Below are 16876 nucleotides of genomic sequence, written 5' to 3' on the forward strand. Positions count from 1 at the left end.
AATATAACAAAATGCAGACAGACTGCTGAGAGGGAGAGGGAGAGAGAGTGTTAAGACTTCAGACTGTGAGCAGGGGCTCGCTACAGTAATGGGTGAAGTTTGATACTTTCCCATACCCAAAGGATTGGGTGAATGAGCGACACACAGTGCATATTGGCTATGTGACTGTCACTTCTTATGACCCATACGTGGATTTTTGAAGTATTCTGCAGCGACCAGCTTTCGTTAACCCTTACATGGATTCGGGTGTGTTATGTGGTGACCACTTGTGCTAAGGAATATCCCGTGACTGTCACCTTGTAATATCTCTATGTGGATTTCGGAATACAACTCAACGGCTGAGATCTTCTGTGACTGTTACTTCGTTTTCCTAGTGTGGAACCTGTGGAATTCTTCGTGATCGCCTCCTCATTGCATTTTAATCTGCATTTACAAATTTCTCCCCTCACTTATTCTGTGCATAGCTGAAACTTTTCAACTTGCCATCTTAAAGCTTTAAGAACTGTTCCTAAGCTTGGCGGTTTGGGAGCCACAAATGCGTAACACTGTTAACTTCTGTTTAGAAGAGTAGTTTGTTTAATTTTCTATATTTTGTGTAGATACTAATAAATATAGTTGTTTAACATTAAACCCCCTGACTCAGTTTGTGGTCTATTGCTGCTGATACATAACAGGGGCTCCTTATCTAAGAAAAGGTGTGCTGGCATTAGAAGGGTCCAAAGGAGCTTCAAAAGAATGATGCCAAGAATGAAAGGGTTAACATATGAGGTGCATTTGATGAATCTGGGCATACACTCACTGGAATTTAGAATAATGAGGGGGATCTCAAGAAACCTATTGAATATTGGATGGCCTAGATAGAATGAATGAGAGGATATGTCCAATAGTTGGAGAGTCAAGGACCAGAGGGCACAGCCTCAGAATTCAGGGATATCCATTTAAAAGAGATGAGGGAAAGTTTCTTTAGCAAGAGGGTGGTGAATCTGTGGAATTGATTGCCACAGACAGCAGTGCAGGCCAGTTCATTGGGTATATTTAAGGTGAATACATTCTTGATGTTGTGGACATCGACTGAATCGTGGCTGAAAGAAGGTTACAGCTGGGAGCTTAACATCCAGGGTTTATTTATCACATGTACATCAAAACATACAGTGAAATCCATCATTTGCATCAAGACCAACACACCTAAGGATGTGCTGGGGGCAGTCCGCATATGTTGTCATACATTCATGCTCCAATATAACTACAATGCTTGGCAGAACAATACAGGTCACAAGCAATAAAACAACAACAGTAAAACAAGCCCCGTTCCTCCTTCCCACACACCTGCACGCATACACAGTCCTCCAACTCTGGCACAGATCAAATCATTACACAGTGCATGCAGACAATATCAGTGCAGAATAAAGTGCATCAGCTACATAAAAAGTGCAATGCGGGGACTCATTAAAGTGCAAGATCATAACAAGGGCCCAGCTTATTGCATAGTTCTAAAATATTGTGGAACATCCCAAGGTTTTCCAAAGAAAGATAATAAGGTGAGGCAAAGCAAGAGGTAATGAGACAGAGCTAAAATCTTGGCTAAATGTAAGGTTTTTAAATACTGCCATAACAGATTTCTGGAGAGAATTCCAGACATCAAGTTTAGTGCACACGAAAATATTGGTAGGTCAAATATGATGGCAGAATATAGTATAATGGTAAGTCTCTTAGCTGTGTGGAGGATCAGAGGGATCTTGGGTCCGAGTCCATAGGACGCACAAAGCAGCTTCGCAGGTTGACTCTGTGGCTAAGGCCTTCATCAATCATGGAAATGAATTTAGGAACCGAGAGGTAATGTTGCAGCTATATAGGATCCTGGTCAGACCCCACTTGGAATACTGTGCTCAGTTCTGGTCGCCTCACTACAGGAAGGATGTGGAAACCATAGAAAGAGTGTAGAGGAGAGTTACAAGGATGTTTCCCTGATTGGGGAGCATGCCTTATGAAAACAGGTTGAGTGAACTAGGCCTTTTCTCCTTGGAGCGACGGAGGATGAGAGGTGACCCAACAGAAGTGTATAAGATGATGAGAAGTATTGATCGTGTGGATAGTCAGAGGCTTTTCCCCAGGGCTGAAATGGCTGCCACAAGGTTTAAGGTGCTGGGGAGTAGGTACAGAGGAGATGTCAGGGGTAAATTTTTTACGCAGAAAGTGGTGAGTGCGTGGAATGGGCTGCCGGCAACAGTGGTGGAGGCAGATATGATAGGGTCTTTTAGAGACTTTTGGATAGGTACATGGAGCTTAGAAAAATAGAGGGCTATGGGTAAGGCTAGTAATTTCTAAGGTGGGGACATGTTTGGCACAACTTTGTGGGCCGAAAGGCCTGTATTGTGCTGTAGGTTTTCTATGTTTCTATGTTTTCTATGAAAATATGACTGTTGATGGCAAGGGGAAAAGCAAGTGAGGAATGCACATGAGGCCAAAAGTGGAGCAATACAGAGACTTCGGAGCATCTCAGACTTTAGAGGTGAAAGAGAAAGACCAGGGAGAAATGTGAAATAGGGGATGCTAAATTTTAAAGCAGGGTGTTGGAAGGTACTGTGAAATTCGTGTTAGTCACATGCATAATATAAAGAAGTCTCTTACCATCAGACACTGGGACCTTCATGTACCATTCTACCAGATTCTGAACATAGGCACCTAGCACAGATCGCTTTAGATTCTCTTCAGTGGCACTGTCTTCACGCCTAAAACTCCCATCATTGCTGTGTAGCCACTCACATACCTAAAGTATCCACAACATCCAACAAATTAGCATCAAGTTGCATATACCATGACCTGTTTCTCTCATCACATTCACAGGTTTCTCAACCAATTATTTATTCAAGTTTATTGGCACTTTAAGAAAAAAAAATTAGGTGCTATTTCTCCTGAATGATACTCTATGTGATAGATATCCAGAGAAGAGAGCCAGGAATGAGCCAGGCGTACCTGGAGCAGGCTGGGTTTGGCAGATTATCTGGGTTCCCACATGGGGATTGCACTAATTCACCAAGTTCAAGGTGATTTTGCAAGAATTTCCCAACACAGGCAAGGGAGGGACCAGGAGAAAGATTGAAAACTGATAGTAGAAAATGACAATTCAAGATCAGACTTTGCGTTTTTATTGTCAAATACAGGTTAGTTTACAGATAATATAAAAGCAAATAGTAATGCTATATTCTGCCATCATATTTGACCTACCAAAATGAACCACCTCACACTTATCTAGGTTGAACTTCATCTGCCACTTCTCAGCCCAGTTTTGCATCCTATCAATGTCCCGCTGTAACCTCTGACAGGCTCCACACTATACACAACACCCCCAACTTTTGGGTCATCAGCAAATTTACTCCACTTCTCTCCACTTCTTCATCCAGGTCATTTATAAAAATCACAAAGAGTAGGGGTCCCAGAACAGATCCCTCAGGAACACCACTGGTCACCGGCTTCCATGCAGAATATGACCCGTGTACAACCACTCTTTGCCTTCTGTGGGCAAGCCAGTTTTGGATCCACAAAGCAATGTCCCCTTGGATCCCATGCCCCTTACTCTCTCAATAAGCCTTGCATGGAATACCTTATCAAATGCCTTGCATTTGATAATCCGTATACACATCTATGGCTCTACCAGCGTCATTGTGATTAGTCACATCTTCAAAAAAAATTCAATCAGGCTCCTAAGGCACAACCTGCCTTTGACAAAGCCATGCTGACTATTCCTAATCATATTATTCCTCTCCAAATGTTCATAAATCCTGCCTCTCAAGATCTTCTCCATCAACTTACCAACCACTGAATTAAGACTCACTGGAACCCTCCAATCCTCCGGAACCTCTCCCGCCCTCAAAGATCATCACCAGAGGCTCAGCAATCTCCTCCCTCACTTCCCATAGTAGCCTGGGGATACAGAGTGCCGATTTCCGATTGCGTCGTCTCTGATCTGGGCTGACAATTACGTGTCGGGCGGCACATAATTAATTAGCATGTTTATTTCGGCTTTTTCTTAAAGATGTGCTGTGTGCCTCCCGGCTACTGCTGAATTCTCCGCAAATCGGTATCTGCCCGTGGCCTAGGTGTTGGGGTGGTGGGACACTGGGGTGTCATCTCGTCTGTTTCCATTAGGGCAGGCAGCTCATCTTCTCCTATGACTGCCCGCCTCAATGTTGAAGGTCGAGGTTTGTCGTCTGCTGTGGCTGATGTGGAAGGCTTGCTTGACTGCTGAGCCTCGCGCATTTTTCTATCATACAGTTCTTTGTAAGGACTCAAACCATCTTGCAAATATCCCCTAAACCGACGTACCCTTTCAAAATTAAAGTCATGCTTTATCATTGCAGCGAAAATCTCACGCAGTTGCTTCACGTCAGTTCGCTACTGCATTTGGTTTCGATTGTTATCCTTTCTTCTTCCAATTGCATCAGCTCTTCGTCTATCAGTTCTTGGTCATGGGATGCCAAAACCTCTTCAACATCATGTTCGTCAGCTTCCACAAGCCAAACTCACTTTGTCCTTGCTTTGTTCACCACGATCGAAACGCTTCATTATGTCTAGTTTTACGCTAAGTTTAACACCCTTACTTTTTGGCTTTTCCGATACGATAGAACTCAACTTGCAAACGACTACTCTCAGGCACATGTTTAAGCAATGCCGGTGAGAATGCAGTTCCGATTCTGGGGGAAGAGCGGCTGCTCGGGGTGTGCACTGCCTTTTATCGCGCGCTGATTTTTTTTTCGTAACAGTGAAAACACCTTCTGAAAGCGAAAACAGGGAACTAATGTAGGTCTTTTGTAACAGTGAGGTTTCATAAAGCGAACGTTTGGAAAGCGGGGGAGACACCTGTATTCCGTCTGGGTAGCCTCCAAACTGATGGCATGAACATTGACTTCTCAAACTTCCACTAATGCCCCACCTCCCCCTCGTACCCCATCCATTATTTATTTATATACACACATTCTTTTTCTCTCTCTCCTTTTTCTCCCTCTGTCCCCCTCACTATACCCCTTGCCCATCCTCTAGGCATTTCCTCTCCTCCCCCTTTTCTTTCTCCCTAGGCCTCCTGTCCCATGATCCTCTCATCTCCCTTTTGCCAATCAACTGTCCAGCTCTTGGCTCCATCCTTCCCCCTCCTGTCTTCTCCTATCATTTCCAATCTCCCCTTCCCACTTTCAAATCTCTTACTAGCTCTTCTTGCAGTTAGTCCTGACGAAGGGTCTTGGCCCGAAACGTTGACTGTACCTCTTCCTAGAGATGCTGCCGGACCTGCTGTGTTCACCAGCAACTTTTATGTGTGTTACTCAAAATGTTATACCTCAATGCATAGAGCATAAGAAATAAGGTGGATGATCTTGTTGCACTATTACAGATTCCCAGGCATGATGCTGTGACCATCACTGAATCGTGGCTGAAGGATGGTTGTGGTTGGGATCTGAATGTCCAAGGTTACAAGTTGCATCGAGGGATAGGAAGGTAGGCAGAGGGAGTGGCATGGCTCTGCTGGTATCAAATCAGTGGAAAGATGTGACAAAGGATTGGAAGATGTTGAATCCTCGTGCATTGTGTTAAGAAACTGCGAGGGTAAAAGCACCCTGATGGCAGTTATATACAGGCCACCCAACAGTGGCTGGGATAGTCATGGGAGATTTTAACATGCATGTTAATTGGGAAAATCAGGTTGGTAATGGATCTCAAGAGAGAAAGTTTGTTGAATGCCTAAGAGATCGCTTTTAGGAGCAGTTTGTCGCTGAGCCTACTCGGGGATTAGTTATACTGTATTGGGTGTTAAGGAATGAACCAGAGGTGATTAGGGAGCTTATGGTAAAAGCCTTTAGGAGCCAGGGATCACAATATCACGATTTCAACTTGAAATTTGATAGGGAGAAAGTAAAGTCTGACATAGTAGTATTCCAGTGGCGTAAAGGAAATTACAGTGGTATTAGAGAGGAGCCAGCCAAAGTAAATTGGAAGGAGATGCTGGCAAAGATGACAGCAGAGCACGAATGGCATGAATTTCTGGGAAAAAAGTGCAGGATAGATGTATTCCGAAAACAAAGAAATGCTCAAATGCCAAAATAGTACAACCATGTGACAAGGGAAGTCAAAGCTAATGTAAAAGCAAAAGAGAGGGCATACAACAAAGCAAAAATTAGCAGGAAGTTAGAAGATTGAGAAGCTTTTAAAAACCTACAGAGAGCAACTAAAAGAATCATTAGAAGGGAAAAGATGAATTATGAAAGCAAGCTAGGAAACAGTATCGAAGTGGACAGTAAAAGTTTTCCCACGTGTATAAAAAAATGAAAGAGATGAGAGTGGATATTGGACTGCCAGAAAATGAGTCCGGAGAAATAATAACAGGGGACAAGGAGATGGCAGGTGAACTAAATGAGTATTTTGTATCTGTCTTCACTGTGGAAGACACCAGCAATGTGCCAGAAGTTGAAGGGTGTAGGGGAAAAGAAATGAGTGCAGTTACTATTACAAGGGAAAATGTGCTCAAAAATCTGAAAGATCTAAGGGTACATGAGTTGCCGGACCAGATGAACCGCACCCTAGGGGTCTGACGGAGGTAGTGGTAGCGATTGTGGAGGCATTAGCAATGATCATTCAAAAATCGCTGGACTCCGGTATGGTGCCAGAGGACTGGGAAATTGTAAATGTCACTCCACTCTTTAAGAATGGAAGAAGGTAACCGAAAGGAAATTATAGACCTGTTAGCCTGACCTCAGTGGTTCAGAAGATGTTGGAGTCAATTGTTAAGGGTAAGGTAATAGAGTACTTGGTGACACAGGACAAGATAGGACAAAGTCAGCATGGTTTCCTTCAGGGAAAATCTTGCCTGACGAACCTGTTGGAATTGTTTGAGGGGATTACAAGTAGGATAGATAAAAGGGATGTTGTATATTTGGACTTCAGAAGGCCTTTGACAGGGTGCCACAGCTGAGGCTGTTTACCAAGTTAAGAGCCCATGGTATTACAGGAAAGTTACTAGCATGGTTAGTGCATTAGCTGATTGGTAGGATGCAGTCAGTGGGAAAGAAAGGATCTTTTTCCTGGTTGGCTGCCAGTGAGTAGTGGTGTTCTACAAGAGTCGGTATTGGGACCACTTCTTTTTATGCTGTTTATCATGATTTAGATGACGGAATAGATGGCTTTGTTGCCAAGTTTGCAGATGACATGAAGATCGGTGGAGAGTCAGGTAAAGCTGCAGAAGGACTTAGACAGATTACGAGAACAGGCAAGAGAATGGCAAATGAAATACAATGTTGCAAAATGCATGGACCTCTGATCCTCCACACTGCCAAGAGTCTTATTATTAATACTATAATCTGTCATCATATTTAACCTACCAAAATGAACCACCTCACACTTATCTGGGTTGAACTCCATCTGCCACTTCTCAGCCCAGTTTTGCATCCTATCAATGTCCCGCTGTAACCTCTGACAGCCCTCCACACTATCCACAGCACCCCCAACCTTTGTGTCATCAGCAAATTTACTAACCCATCCCTCCACTTCTTCATCCAGGTCATTTATAAAAATCTCGAAGAGAAGGGGTCCTGGAGCAGATCCTTGAGGCACACCACTGGTCACCGACCTCCATGCAGAATATGACCTATCTACAACCACTCTTTGTCTTCTGTGGGCAAACCAGTTCTGGACCCACAAAGCAATGTCCCCTTGGATCCCATGCCTCCTTACTTTCTCAATAAGCCTTGCATGGGGTACCTTGTCAAATGCCTTGTTAAAATCCATATATACTACATCTATTGTTCTACCTTCATCAATGTGTTTAGTCACATCCTCAAAAAATTCAATCAGGCTCGTAAGGCACGACCTGCCTTTGACAAAGCCATGCTAACTATTCCTAATCATATTATGCCTCTCCAAATGTTGATAAATCCTGCCTCTCAGGATCTTCTCCATCTACTGACCAACCAATCGCTGAAGGTAAGACCTGCAAAAACCGCTAGAACTTGCTAAAGACTCTGTTCATGTCTCCACCTTAAGAAAAACACTAAACAAGAATGGTGTTCATGGAAGGACACAACGGAGAAAACCACTGCTCTCCAAAAAAACAACATCGTTGCACATCTCAAGATTGCAAATGACCACCTGGATGTCCCACAACACTTCTAGGACAATATCTTGTGGACAGATGAGACAAAATTTTTGGCAGAAATGCACACTATGTTTGGGAGAAAAAGAGCAACGCACACCAACAGTGGGGCTGCTTTGCTGCCTCAGGGCCTGGACAGCTTGCAATCATTGAGGGAACATTGATTTCAAAATTGTATCAAGGCACTTAACAGGAGAATGTCAGGGTAGTGGTCCATCACCTGAACCTTAATAGAAGTTGGATGATGCAACAAGACAATGATCCAAAACACAAGAAGAAATGGTTTAAAAAGAAGAAAATTTCGTGTTTTGGAATAGCCAAGTCAGAGTCCAGATCTTAACCCAATTGAGATGCTGTGGCATGACCTGAGGAGGGTTGTTAATGCAGATATCTGAGTAATATTGATGAACTGAAGCAGTTTTAAATAGAGGAATGGACTAAAATTCCTCCAAGCTGATGTGCAGACTGATCAACAGTTACCAGAAACCTTTGGTTGAAGTTATTGTTGTACAAGGGGGTCACACCAGTTACTGAAAGCAAAGGTTCACATACTTTTTCCAACAGACTCATGTAATATTCGATCATTTTTCCCAATAAATAAATGAAGTATAATGATTTTGGTGTTATTTATTTAATTGGGTTCTCTTTATCTGGTTTCAGGACTAATGAAGATCTGAGCACATTTTTGGTCATATTTATGCAGAAATAGAGAAAATTCTGAAGGAGTGACAAACTTTCTAGCACCACCATGTACCATAAAGCCCAAGTCCCCAAGTGACACATCCTGTAAATTGATGGTGCATGGGTGATGTCAGCAAGAACATGCACTTCTCAGCAGTGTGTAGACAAATGTACACATGCATGCACGCAATCCAACTCATCTTCCACTGAGAAAACACTAGAGGACAGTACTGACAGCCCTCAATTCAGCATGGACGTCGCGCCACATCACCTCCTGCATTTCCTCTCCTGGACTGCTGCAACAAGCAAGCCCATGACACTCGGCCTAGTCCTTGTTACAACCAAGGCCATGCAGCTCCCCTGCCATTAGTCTCACCAATAAACCGGTGAACCATTTTGCAGTATCTTACAATAGGGTCTTGTGATCTCAAGATAAATTTCCAAGAAGCCACTCAGTGTTAGTGTCTTCATGTACCAACCCCAATGCCTTTCTGTAGCAGGCAGCAACGCAGTCCTCACCAAGGCCAGCTCTGCAACCTCCTCCACCAATGAACAACTTGCTGATGGGCAGACCTGAAGCTCTTGATGTCCAGCAATGTTCCACAATCATAAAAAGATATTTAAAAAAGACAAAAATACCTTTGGTTGGCCCCAGAAAAGTTGCTGTGTTCAAGTATGCCATCATCTGACTGGAAGGCCAAAAGTCTAAATGTCTTTTAAAAGGAATTACAGGTTTCCCCTGCCATCCGAAGGTAGAGCGTTCCTATGAAATGGTTCATAAGCCGGAATGTCATAAAGCGAAGAAGCAATTACCATTTATTTATATGGGAAAAATTTGTGAGTGTTTGCAGACCCAAAAATAACCTACCAAATCATGCCAAATAACACATAAAACCTAAAATAACAGTAACGTATAGTCAAAGCAGGAATGATACAATAAATACACAGCCTATATAAAGTAGAAATACTTCTCTACAATCACTGCCTGCACTGTTCTCCGTAGCGAAAATCTCGCGCAAGCGCTCTCGGCAAAAACACTCTCTCCAGTAACCTTTAAGCTATGAAGCTGCCAAATCATACTAAATAACTTATAAAAATACACAGCCTATATAAAGTAGAAATAGTGTATGTACAGTGTAGTATCACTTACCGGAATTGGGAAGACAGCGCTGAGCACACTGATGATGGTGTGTTAGGCTGAGTCGTCGGTGTTAGAGTGGATTTCTTTTTGGGTAGATGATTTGTTTACACTTAAATGACTTTGGCCACCAGACTTCTATTTTAACTGTTTGACAAAGGACTGTGGATTGAGTCCACCACAATGGGCTTCCTAGAAGGTGTGAATACCAGATACTTCTGGTAGTTTGACCTGATACTGTAGTTTCGAAGGCAGTATCACCTATACATTATAAATATTAATTGTATTAATTGTCTTCTATGTTAGCACGGGAAATGCCAAATAAATGTATCGTAGACTTAACTTACATTCCTAAAGGCTGTAGATACCAACCCAGACATGTTGGCGTCAGGAGGAAAGGATGGCGTGAGATTTTATATATAGCTTCAATAGCAAGCATTGTCTATGCATTGTCTGTAACTTTTTAAGTAGCGATTGCCTTTGTGTTTAGTATAAAAATATCGAGCACACATTTAGCTAGCAGACCTTTCTGCGGAAAGCATCTCCGTCCGTAAGATGCCTACTGTACCTTACTGTGTCGAATAAAGAAGCTGCTTTGTAACTACCAGTGGCTGTCTCTCCGGTAATTTCATCCACGTTACATTTGGTGTCAGAAGTGGGATACCTTCGTGACCCATCGTGTGGCCAGCATTCCTAGCAGTCTAAGTTGGTGAGTATTTTTCTAAAACAACACACACTTGGATCTGTTCAGTCGGTGGTGCACAGGTCACAAGGTAATCACGAACGTGGAGAGCTGAACTGGTAAATATTAAAGTAGTGTGTGCATGTGCATGTGTGTTTATGTAATTGGGGAATCTTTGCATGTTAACTTGGTTAACTTGGTGAGACTTGGACCACCAGTTGCGAAAGGTGGTAACCAACAGTACGTTCGGAACGCCGGAGTAGGGGCGTGTACACTCGTTCAGGAAGCTGCAATTTAGTGTATGTGTGTGCAAGTGTGATGCAAAGGAATACAGTAGGCATCATGAGTTCAAGTACCCAAAACTGATAGATTGTGGAATACATACTCTGTGGTTTTAAGTATGTACTTAACTGCTACCCGTCTATGATATTTTGCGCAGTTTGGGAATTAGTGTGGGGATATCTCAGGGAGAGGTTTCACCCAGATAGACCTACCAGAATGGCACCTATTGAAGTCAGGCAACGTCAGGCTGAGAACCCTGACAATCAGAGCCAGCCCTTGACCTTGATTACGACTATTCATAAGCCCTTCACCCCAGGGAGAAACAGAGAATTTTGTCCGAGTTGCCCTCACTTAAAGTCACCTGTGGGAATTCAGAATTCTGGCGTAAGCTCGAGGAAATGGTTGACATTCACCAGATGCACCCTAAAGATATACATGTGTCAGTGAAAGCCAAGTGCCCGAGGAATATGTGGGACAGGATGACCCAGGGAGTGCGGGTACATGGGCAACTACTGGGAGCGCCAGTAATGAAGAAAGATATCGCTCTTTTAAAGGGGAAGTGAGGCAGCGCCTGGGGGGAGGCGAGAGTAGCTGGGGAATGATAATGGCAGTGATTCAAAAGGCTGATGAGACAGCCATGGATTACACAGAACGTAAATACCGAGTGTACGAGGAGTATTCCGGGTTGGATAACCCAGGGAGGGATGACCCAGTCTTCCTAAAAATGCTGAAGGAAGGCCTGAGCTCAGCCCACCAAGAAGTTTCAGATTTAGGCATAATGGTAGGGTCCAACTACTCTGAGATAGTTTCATGGGCCAGTGAGATAGACCAAAGAAAAGGCAAGAGAATTTGTAAAGTGGTTATAGTGGATGCAGCTGCTGTAATGTCCCAGAGGGCTTGTTTTGCTTGTCAGCAGCCAGGGCACCGAGCAAAGGACTGCTGGACCAGGTATAAGACAGTGAAGGAGTTCATATGCTACAGCTGTGGCCTATCGGGACATGGCTGGAGACAGTGTCCAAAAGAGAGGGGGGAAAACCCAGGCAAAGGTCACAGCAGACACTCAGCCACTCGCCCCATTATCAACTAGTCTGACTGTCGATCAGATCAAAGAGTTAGTGACAGTGCCTCTTAAGGAAGAAAAGGATGTGGCAGCGGGCTCCACGGCCAGCTCTGATGACTCAAGGATGTACATAACAGCATTGATAGGGGGACGGAAATGCAATATATTAGTGGACACAGGGGCATCTGTATCTATAATGGATTTGCCCTTACCAACAGCCCGGCAGGCCAGTTATATCAGGGGTGTAGGAGGAAGAACAGTAAAAGCAGAAAGAAGCGGGAAGCAAATACTAGAAATCAGGGGAGTGCAGCTTCCAGTGCATTTCTGGGTATGTCCAAATAATGAGGGCACGATCATTGGAATAGACACCCAAAGGGAAGCAGGAGCTGTTACAGATTCGGGAAATAATATGGACAAGTCAGGGGCAGTGAACGCATACAACCAACAGAATACATGGCCTGGCTAGCATAGGCGCAACTGCCCCGATCATTAGAGACTGGAGCCAGGATGGTGTCTATGGGTTACCTTGTCAGCAGTTCCCAGCAGTGTGGGCAAGACACAAGCAAGATTGTGGGCAGGTGAAGGTAAACCCAGTTAAAATAGAGGAGGGTCTGTATAACCCCCCTAAGCAGGACCCTATACAAACTGACACACTGACCGCTGTTCAGGGTATAGCGAAGGAACAAAAACACCAGAGGATACTCAGAGAGACTGCGGCCACTCCAGAACATAAAGTTTTCCCAGTTCCTCAGAGAGCAGACATTGCTGCGAATAAAGCAGCAGGGGAACAAGAGGCAATTGAAATTGCAAGTGTGCAGGAGGAAACGACAGAAGCCAGCTTAGTAAAATTATATGAAGAGGTAGAGGCACAAGAGAAGGAAAAATGGAGGAGAAAAGGAGCAAAGGACTGACCAGATGGGTGCTGGACTCATGGGGAAGAAAGAGTCACGGTGGCCCCACCCTGTATTAGACAGATACTACTAAAGTTATATCATGGGGTGATGCATCAGGGAAGGCAGAGCATGATCACAACCCTCCGGCAGGACTGGTGGTGGCCAGGGATGTTGATAAATTCTGCCACTGTTGTATCATTTGTGCCCAGCATAATCCTGGTAAGGGCAGAAAGCTACAGCTGGCAAATCAGCCTCGGCTGAGGAGACCCTGGGAAAATGTCCAGATAGACTTCACAGGGCCCCTGCTGAAAAGCAGGGGGAAAAGTTACTGTCAACTTAAAGTATTAAAGGACCGAGCGAAACAACAACAGCGAATCGCTGATCAGAAAGAGCCAGAGGGAAAGGGGATAGTTCTTCCACAGCCCAGCGACCAAGTTATGGTGAGGGTGCTGTCAGAAAGGTCAGGGTTTACCCCCAGGTGGATAGGACCACAGACGATACTCTGAACAAATGATATGTCTGTCTGTGTACAGACTCGGCGAGGCAGCCAGTGGAACACTGGACTCAGATTAAAGCATACAACTCACCCTCTCGTTGCTCCCACAGACGGAGTGGGGAACCAACTGTACCCAGTAACCATGTAATTACAGAGAACCTAAGAGATGAACACCAGCTGGCAATGGCAGACCTGACCACAGCTGATGAAAACATACCCGGAGAAAACGCAAAGGCAGAAAACCCTGAGAGCATGGCAGAAGACACTGAGAACGTGTTGGAAAAACCATGAATAGCCTGCTAAAGTGTGATGACGATGGTACTCTGTAAAGAAGGCTGGTTGCTGAAGGTAGATGATTAATTTTATGGCATAGTATAGAAAATTATTTGGGAAATAGATGAGGAGAGATTTTTGAGTTAAAGCAGAGATGGCAAGTTCCACCACTTCGATGGCATTTCTGACTGCACACGGCATCTGAAAGCAGTCACCCCGAGTCTGAGGAGCTGGGCCTTTTTCAGCAGCTGAGCCAGTGATCAACGGAACAGCTCGGAAGGGGGTGCTCCTGGAAGGAGAGTTTCAGTGACCAGAGGATAAAGGGCTGAAGAGAAAAGAATGTAATTAAGCTGCAGTCAGCCTGCAGGGAAGAGCAGGCACACCAAAGGAGCCGCAATCCTAAAGACTTGGAACAGCCTCTCTGCTTAACATTTGGTAGGTAGCGATTAGGTAATGCTAGGATAGATATCGAGGTACATAAAATGGGGGGGGGGGGAGAAATTTTGAGACAGGGCATTTTTGCTGCCCTATTTGACAGATCCTCCTAGGTTGGCCTTTCCTGATACAAATTTAGTTTGTCCAGGAGGGTCAAGAGCAGGGACTGTTAGAGTGGATTTCTTTTTGGGTAGATGATTTGTTTACACTTAAATGACTTTGGCCACCAGACTTCTACTTTAACTGCTTGACAAAGGATGGTGGATTGAGTCCATCACAATGGGCTTCCTAAAAGGTGTGAATACCAGATACTTCTGGTAGTTTGACCTGATACTGTAGTTTCGAAGGCAGTATCACTTATACATTATAAATATTAATTGTATTAATTGTCTTCTATGTTAGCACGGGAAATGCCAAATAAATGTATCGTAGACTTAACTTACATTCCTAAAGGCTGTAGATACCAACCCAGACATGTTGGCGTCGGGAGGAAAGGATGGTGTGAGATTTTGTATGTAGCTTCAATAGGAAGCATTGTCTATGCATTGTCTGTAACTTTTTAAGTAGCGATTGCCTTTGTGTTTAGCATATAAATATCGAGCCCACATTTAGCTAGCAGACCTTTCTGCGGAAAGCGTCTCCGTCCGTAAGATGCCTACTGTACCTTGCTGTGTCGAATAAAGAAGCTGCTTTGTATCTACCAGTTACTGTCTCTCCGGTAACTTCATCCACGCTACAACAGTCGGAGGTTGGGGTGGTGCAGTGGACCCCAACCTCGCCGCCAACCGATAGCAATCCATGAAGCATACAGGGGTACAGCGGTGGCCGGAACGCACCCAGCACATCTTTTTAAAAAAGCCAAAATAAACAAGCTAATTAATTAGGTGCCGCCCAGCACGTAACTGTCGGCCCAGATCAGAGGCGACGCAATCGGCAATTGCCTCTGATCTAGGCTGATATTTATGTGCCAGGCGGCACCTAATTAATTAGCTTGTTTATTTCGGCTTTTTTTAAAAGATGTGCTGGGTGCCTCCCGGCTGTCGCTGCATTCTCCGCAAATCGGTATCTGTCCGCGGCTCAGGGGTTGAGGTGGTGGGACACTGAGGTGTCATCTCATCGTCGTCTGTTTCCATCAGGGCAGGCAGGTCATCTTCATCTATGTCTGCCTGCCTCATTGTCAAAGGTCAAGGTTCGTCATCTGCTGTGGCTGATGTGGAAGGCTTGAAAAATGACAGTATGCTTGACTGCTAGCCTCACACATTTTTCTATCATACAGTTCTTTGTAAGCACTCAAACCATCTTGCAAATATGCCCTAAACTGACGTACCCTTTCAAAATTAAAGTTGTACTTCATCATTGCAGGGAAAATCTCACGCAGTTGCTTCAGGTTCAGTTCCTGGACGACTTCCACTTTCGGTCCATTCGCTACTGCATTCGGTTTCGATTGTTATCCTTTCTTCTTCCAATTGCATCAGCTCTTCATCTATCAGTTCTTGGTCATGGGATGCCAAAACCTCTTCAACATCATCTTCAACTTCCACAAGCCAAACTCACTTTGTCCTTGCTTCGTTCACCACGATCGAAACGCTTAATTATGTCCAGTTTTACACTAAGTTTAACACCCTTACGAGTTCTTTTAGGCTTTTACGATACCTTAGAACTCATCTTGCAAACGGATGCTCACAGGCACGTGTTTAAACAATGCCGGCTAGAATGCAGTTCCGAATCTGAGGGAGAAGCAGCTGCTCGGGGCGCGTGCGCTGCTTTTTTTCACACGCTGCTTTTTTCGTAACAGTGAAAACACCTTCTGTTAGCGAAAACAGGTAACTAATGTAGGTCTTTCCTAACAGTGAGGTTTCATAAAGCGAACGTTCGAAAAGCAGGGGACACCTGTATACCTGTCTTTACACTTTCCTCTGGCAGCTTGTTCCATATATCCATCCGGAAATGCATGATGAAAAAAAAAGCCAACAATTGATCTTGTTCAATTTTGACTAGCCAGCTAATTAAACAGTACTAACCTCTACTCGCCTGCAGGAGAGGCCATGGCAGGTCACAGAGGCTTCATTATTTGACTGGTCACATTGCACATGATAAGGAGACACCAACCTGCCTATCGCACCTGCCATTATTTAGCGGCATTTTTTCTGTCCTAACACTAAGCACCTTTTTCATAAACTTAACATCCTTCTGCAAACGAAAAAATCCTCTCCTTATCCCCCCTCCCCAATTTCAAATCTATACCAGTCAGTGATCAACTTGCCAATCGGCAAAGGTAATTTCCCCCAAGTCCCTTTACAAAGATAGTTTAGGATTTTGATCAAAGTAAGAGTTGATAGAAAAATCTGCAAATATCTACTACACACTGCTTTTGTAATGCAATTTTTAAAAAATTTATTTAGCAATACAGCAGAAAAACAGGCCTTTCTGGCCCAATGAGACCACACTGCCCAATTACACCTACCGTATATGGCTAATTAATGTTGTAACCCATACATTTTTTGGAATGTAAGAGGAAACTCACGCAGTTGGGGGAGCATGTACAGACTGTGGCAAGACTGAACCTGAGACACTGGCATTGTGCTAACTGTTACGCTTGTCTAAGGGAATTGCGAATAGTGATCAAACATGAAACAAGTAGTAATGTTCTCCCCACTTCCCAATTGTGCTTAAAAGTAATTGCAGCAACCTAATAAAACTAAATTTATCAAATCAGAGTAGATACCACGAATGGATCTGGTACTGCTAAGTCTGTCTGACTGTTTTATCAAAAGAAAAAGTGGGGGAGTTCTGGAAAAGTAC

General features: G+C 44.0%; 1 protein-coding gene across 1 annotated transcript in view; it reads right to left on the bottom strand.

The window, feature by feature from the left end:
• The window catches only part of tarbp1 (TAR (HIV-1) RNA binding protein 1), a 400954-nt gene that overhangs the window by 346659 nt on the left and 37419 nt on the right, over positions 1-16876 (bottom strand). The window contains 1 exon segment of the mRNA XM_063057295.1: positions 2629-2767. Within this exon segment, the coding sequence (XP_062913365.1) occupies positions 2629-2767 (139 nt within the window).

The sequence above is a fragment of the Mobula hypostoma genome, chromosome 8 (assembly GCF_963921235.1).
Source record: "Mobula hypostoma chromosome 8, sMobHyp1.1, whole genome shotgun sequence".
NCBI classification, from domain to species: domain Eukaryota; kingdom Metazoa; phylum Chordata; class Chondrichthyes; order Myliobatiformes; family Myliobatidae; genus Mobula; species Mobula hypostoma.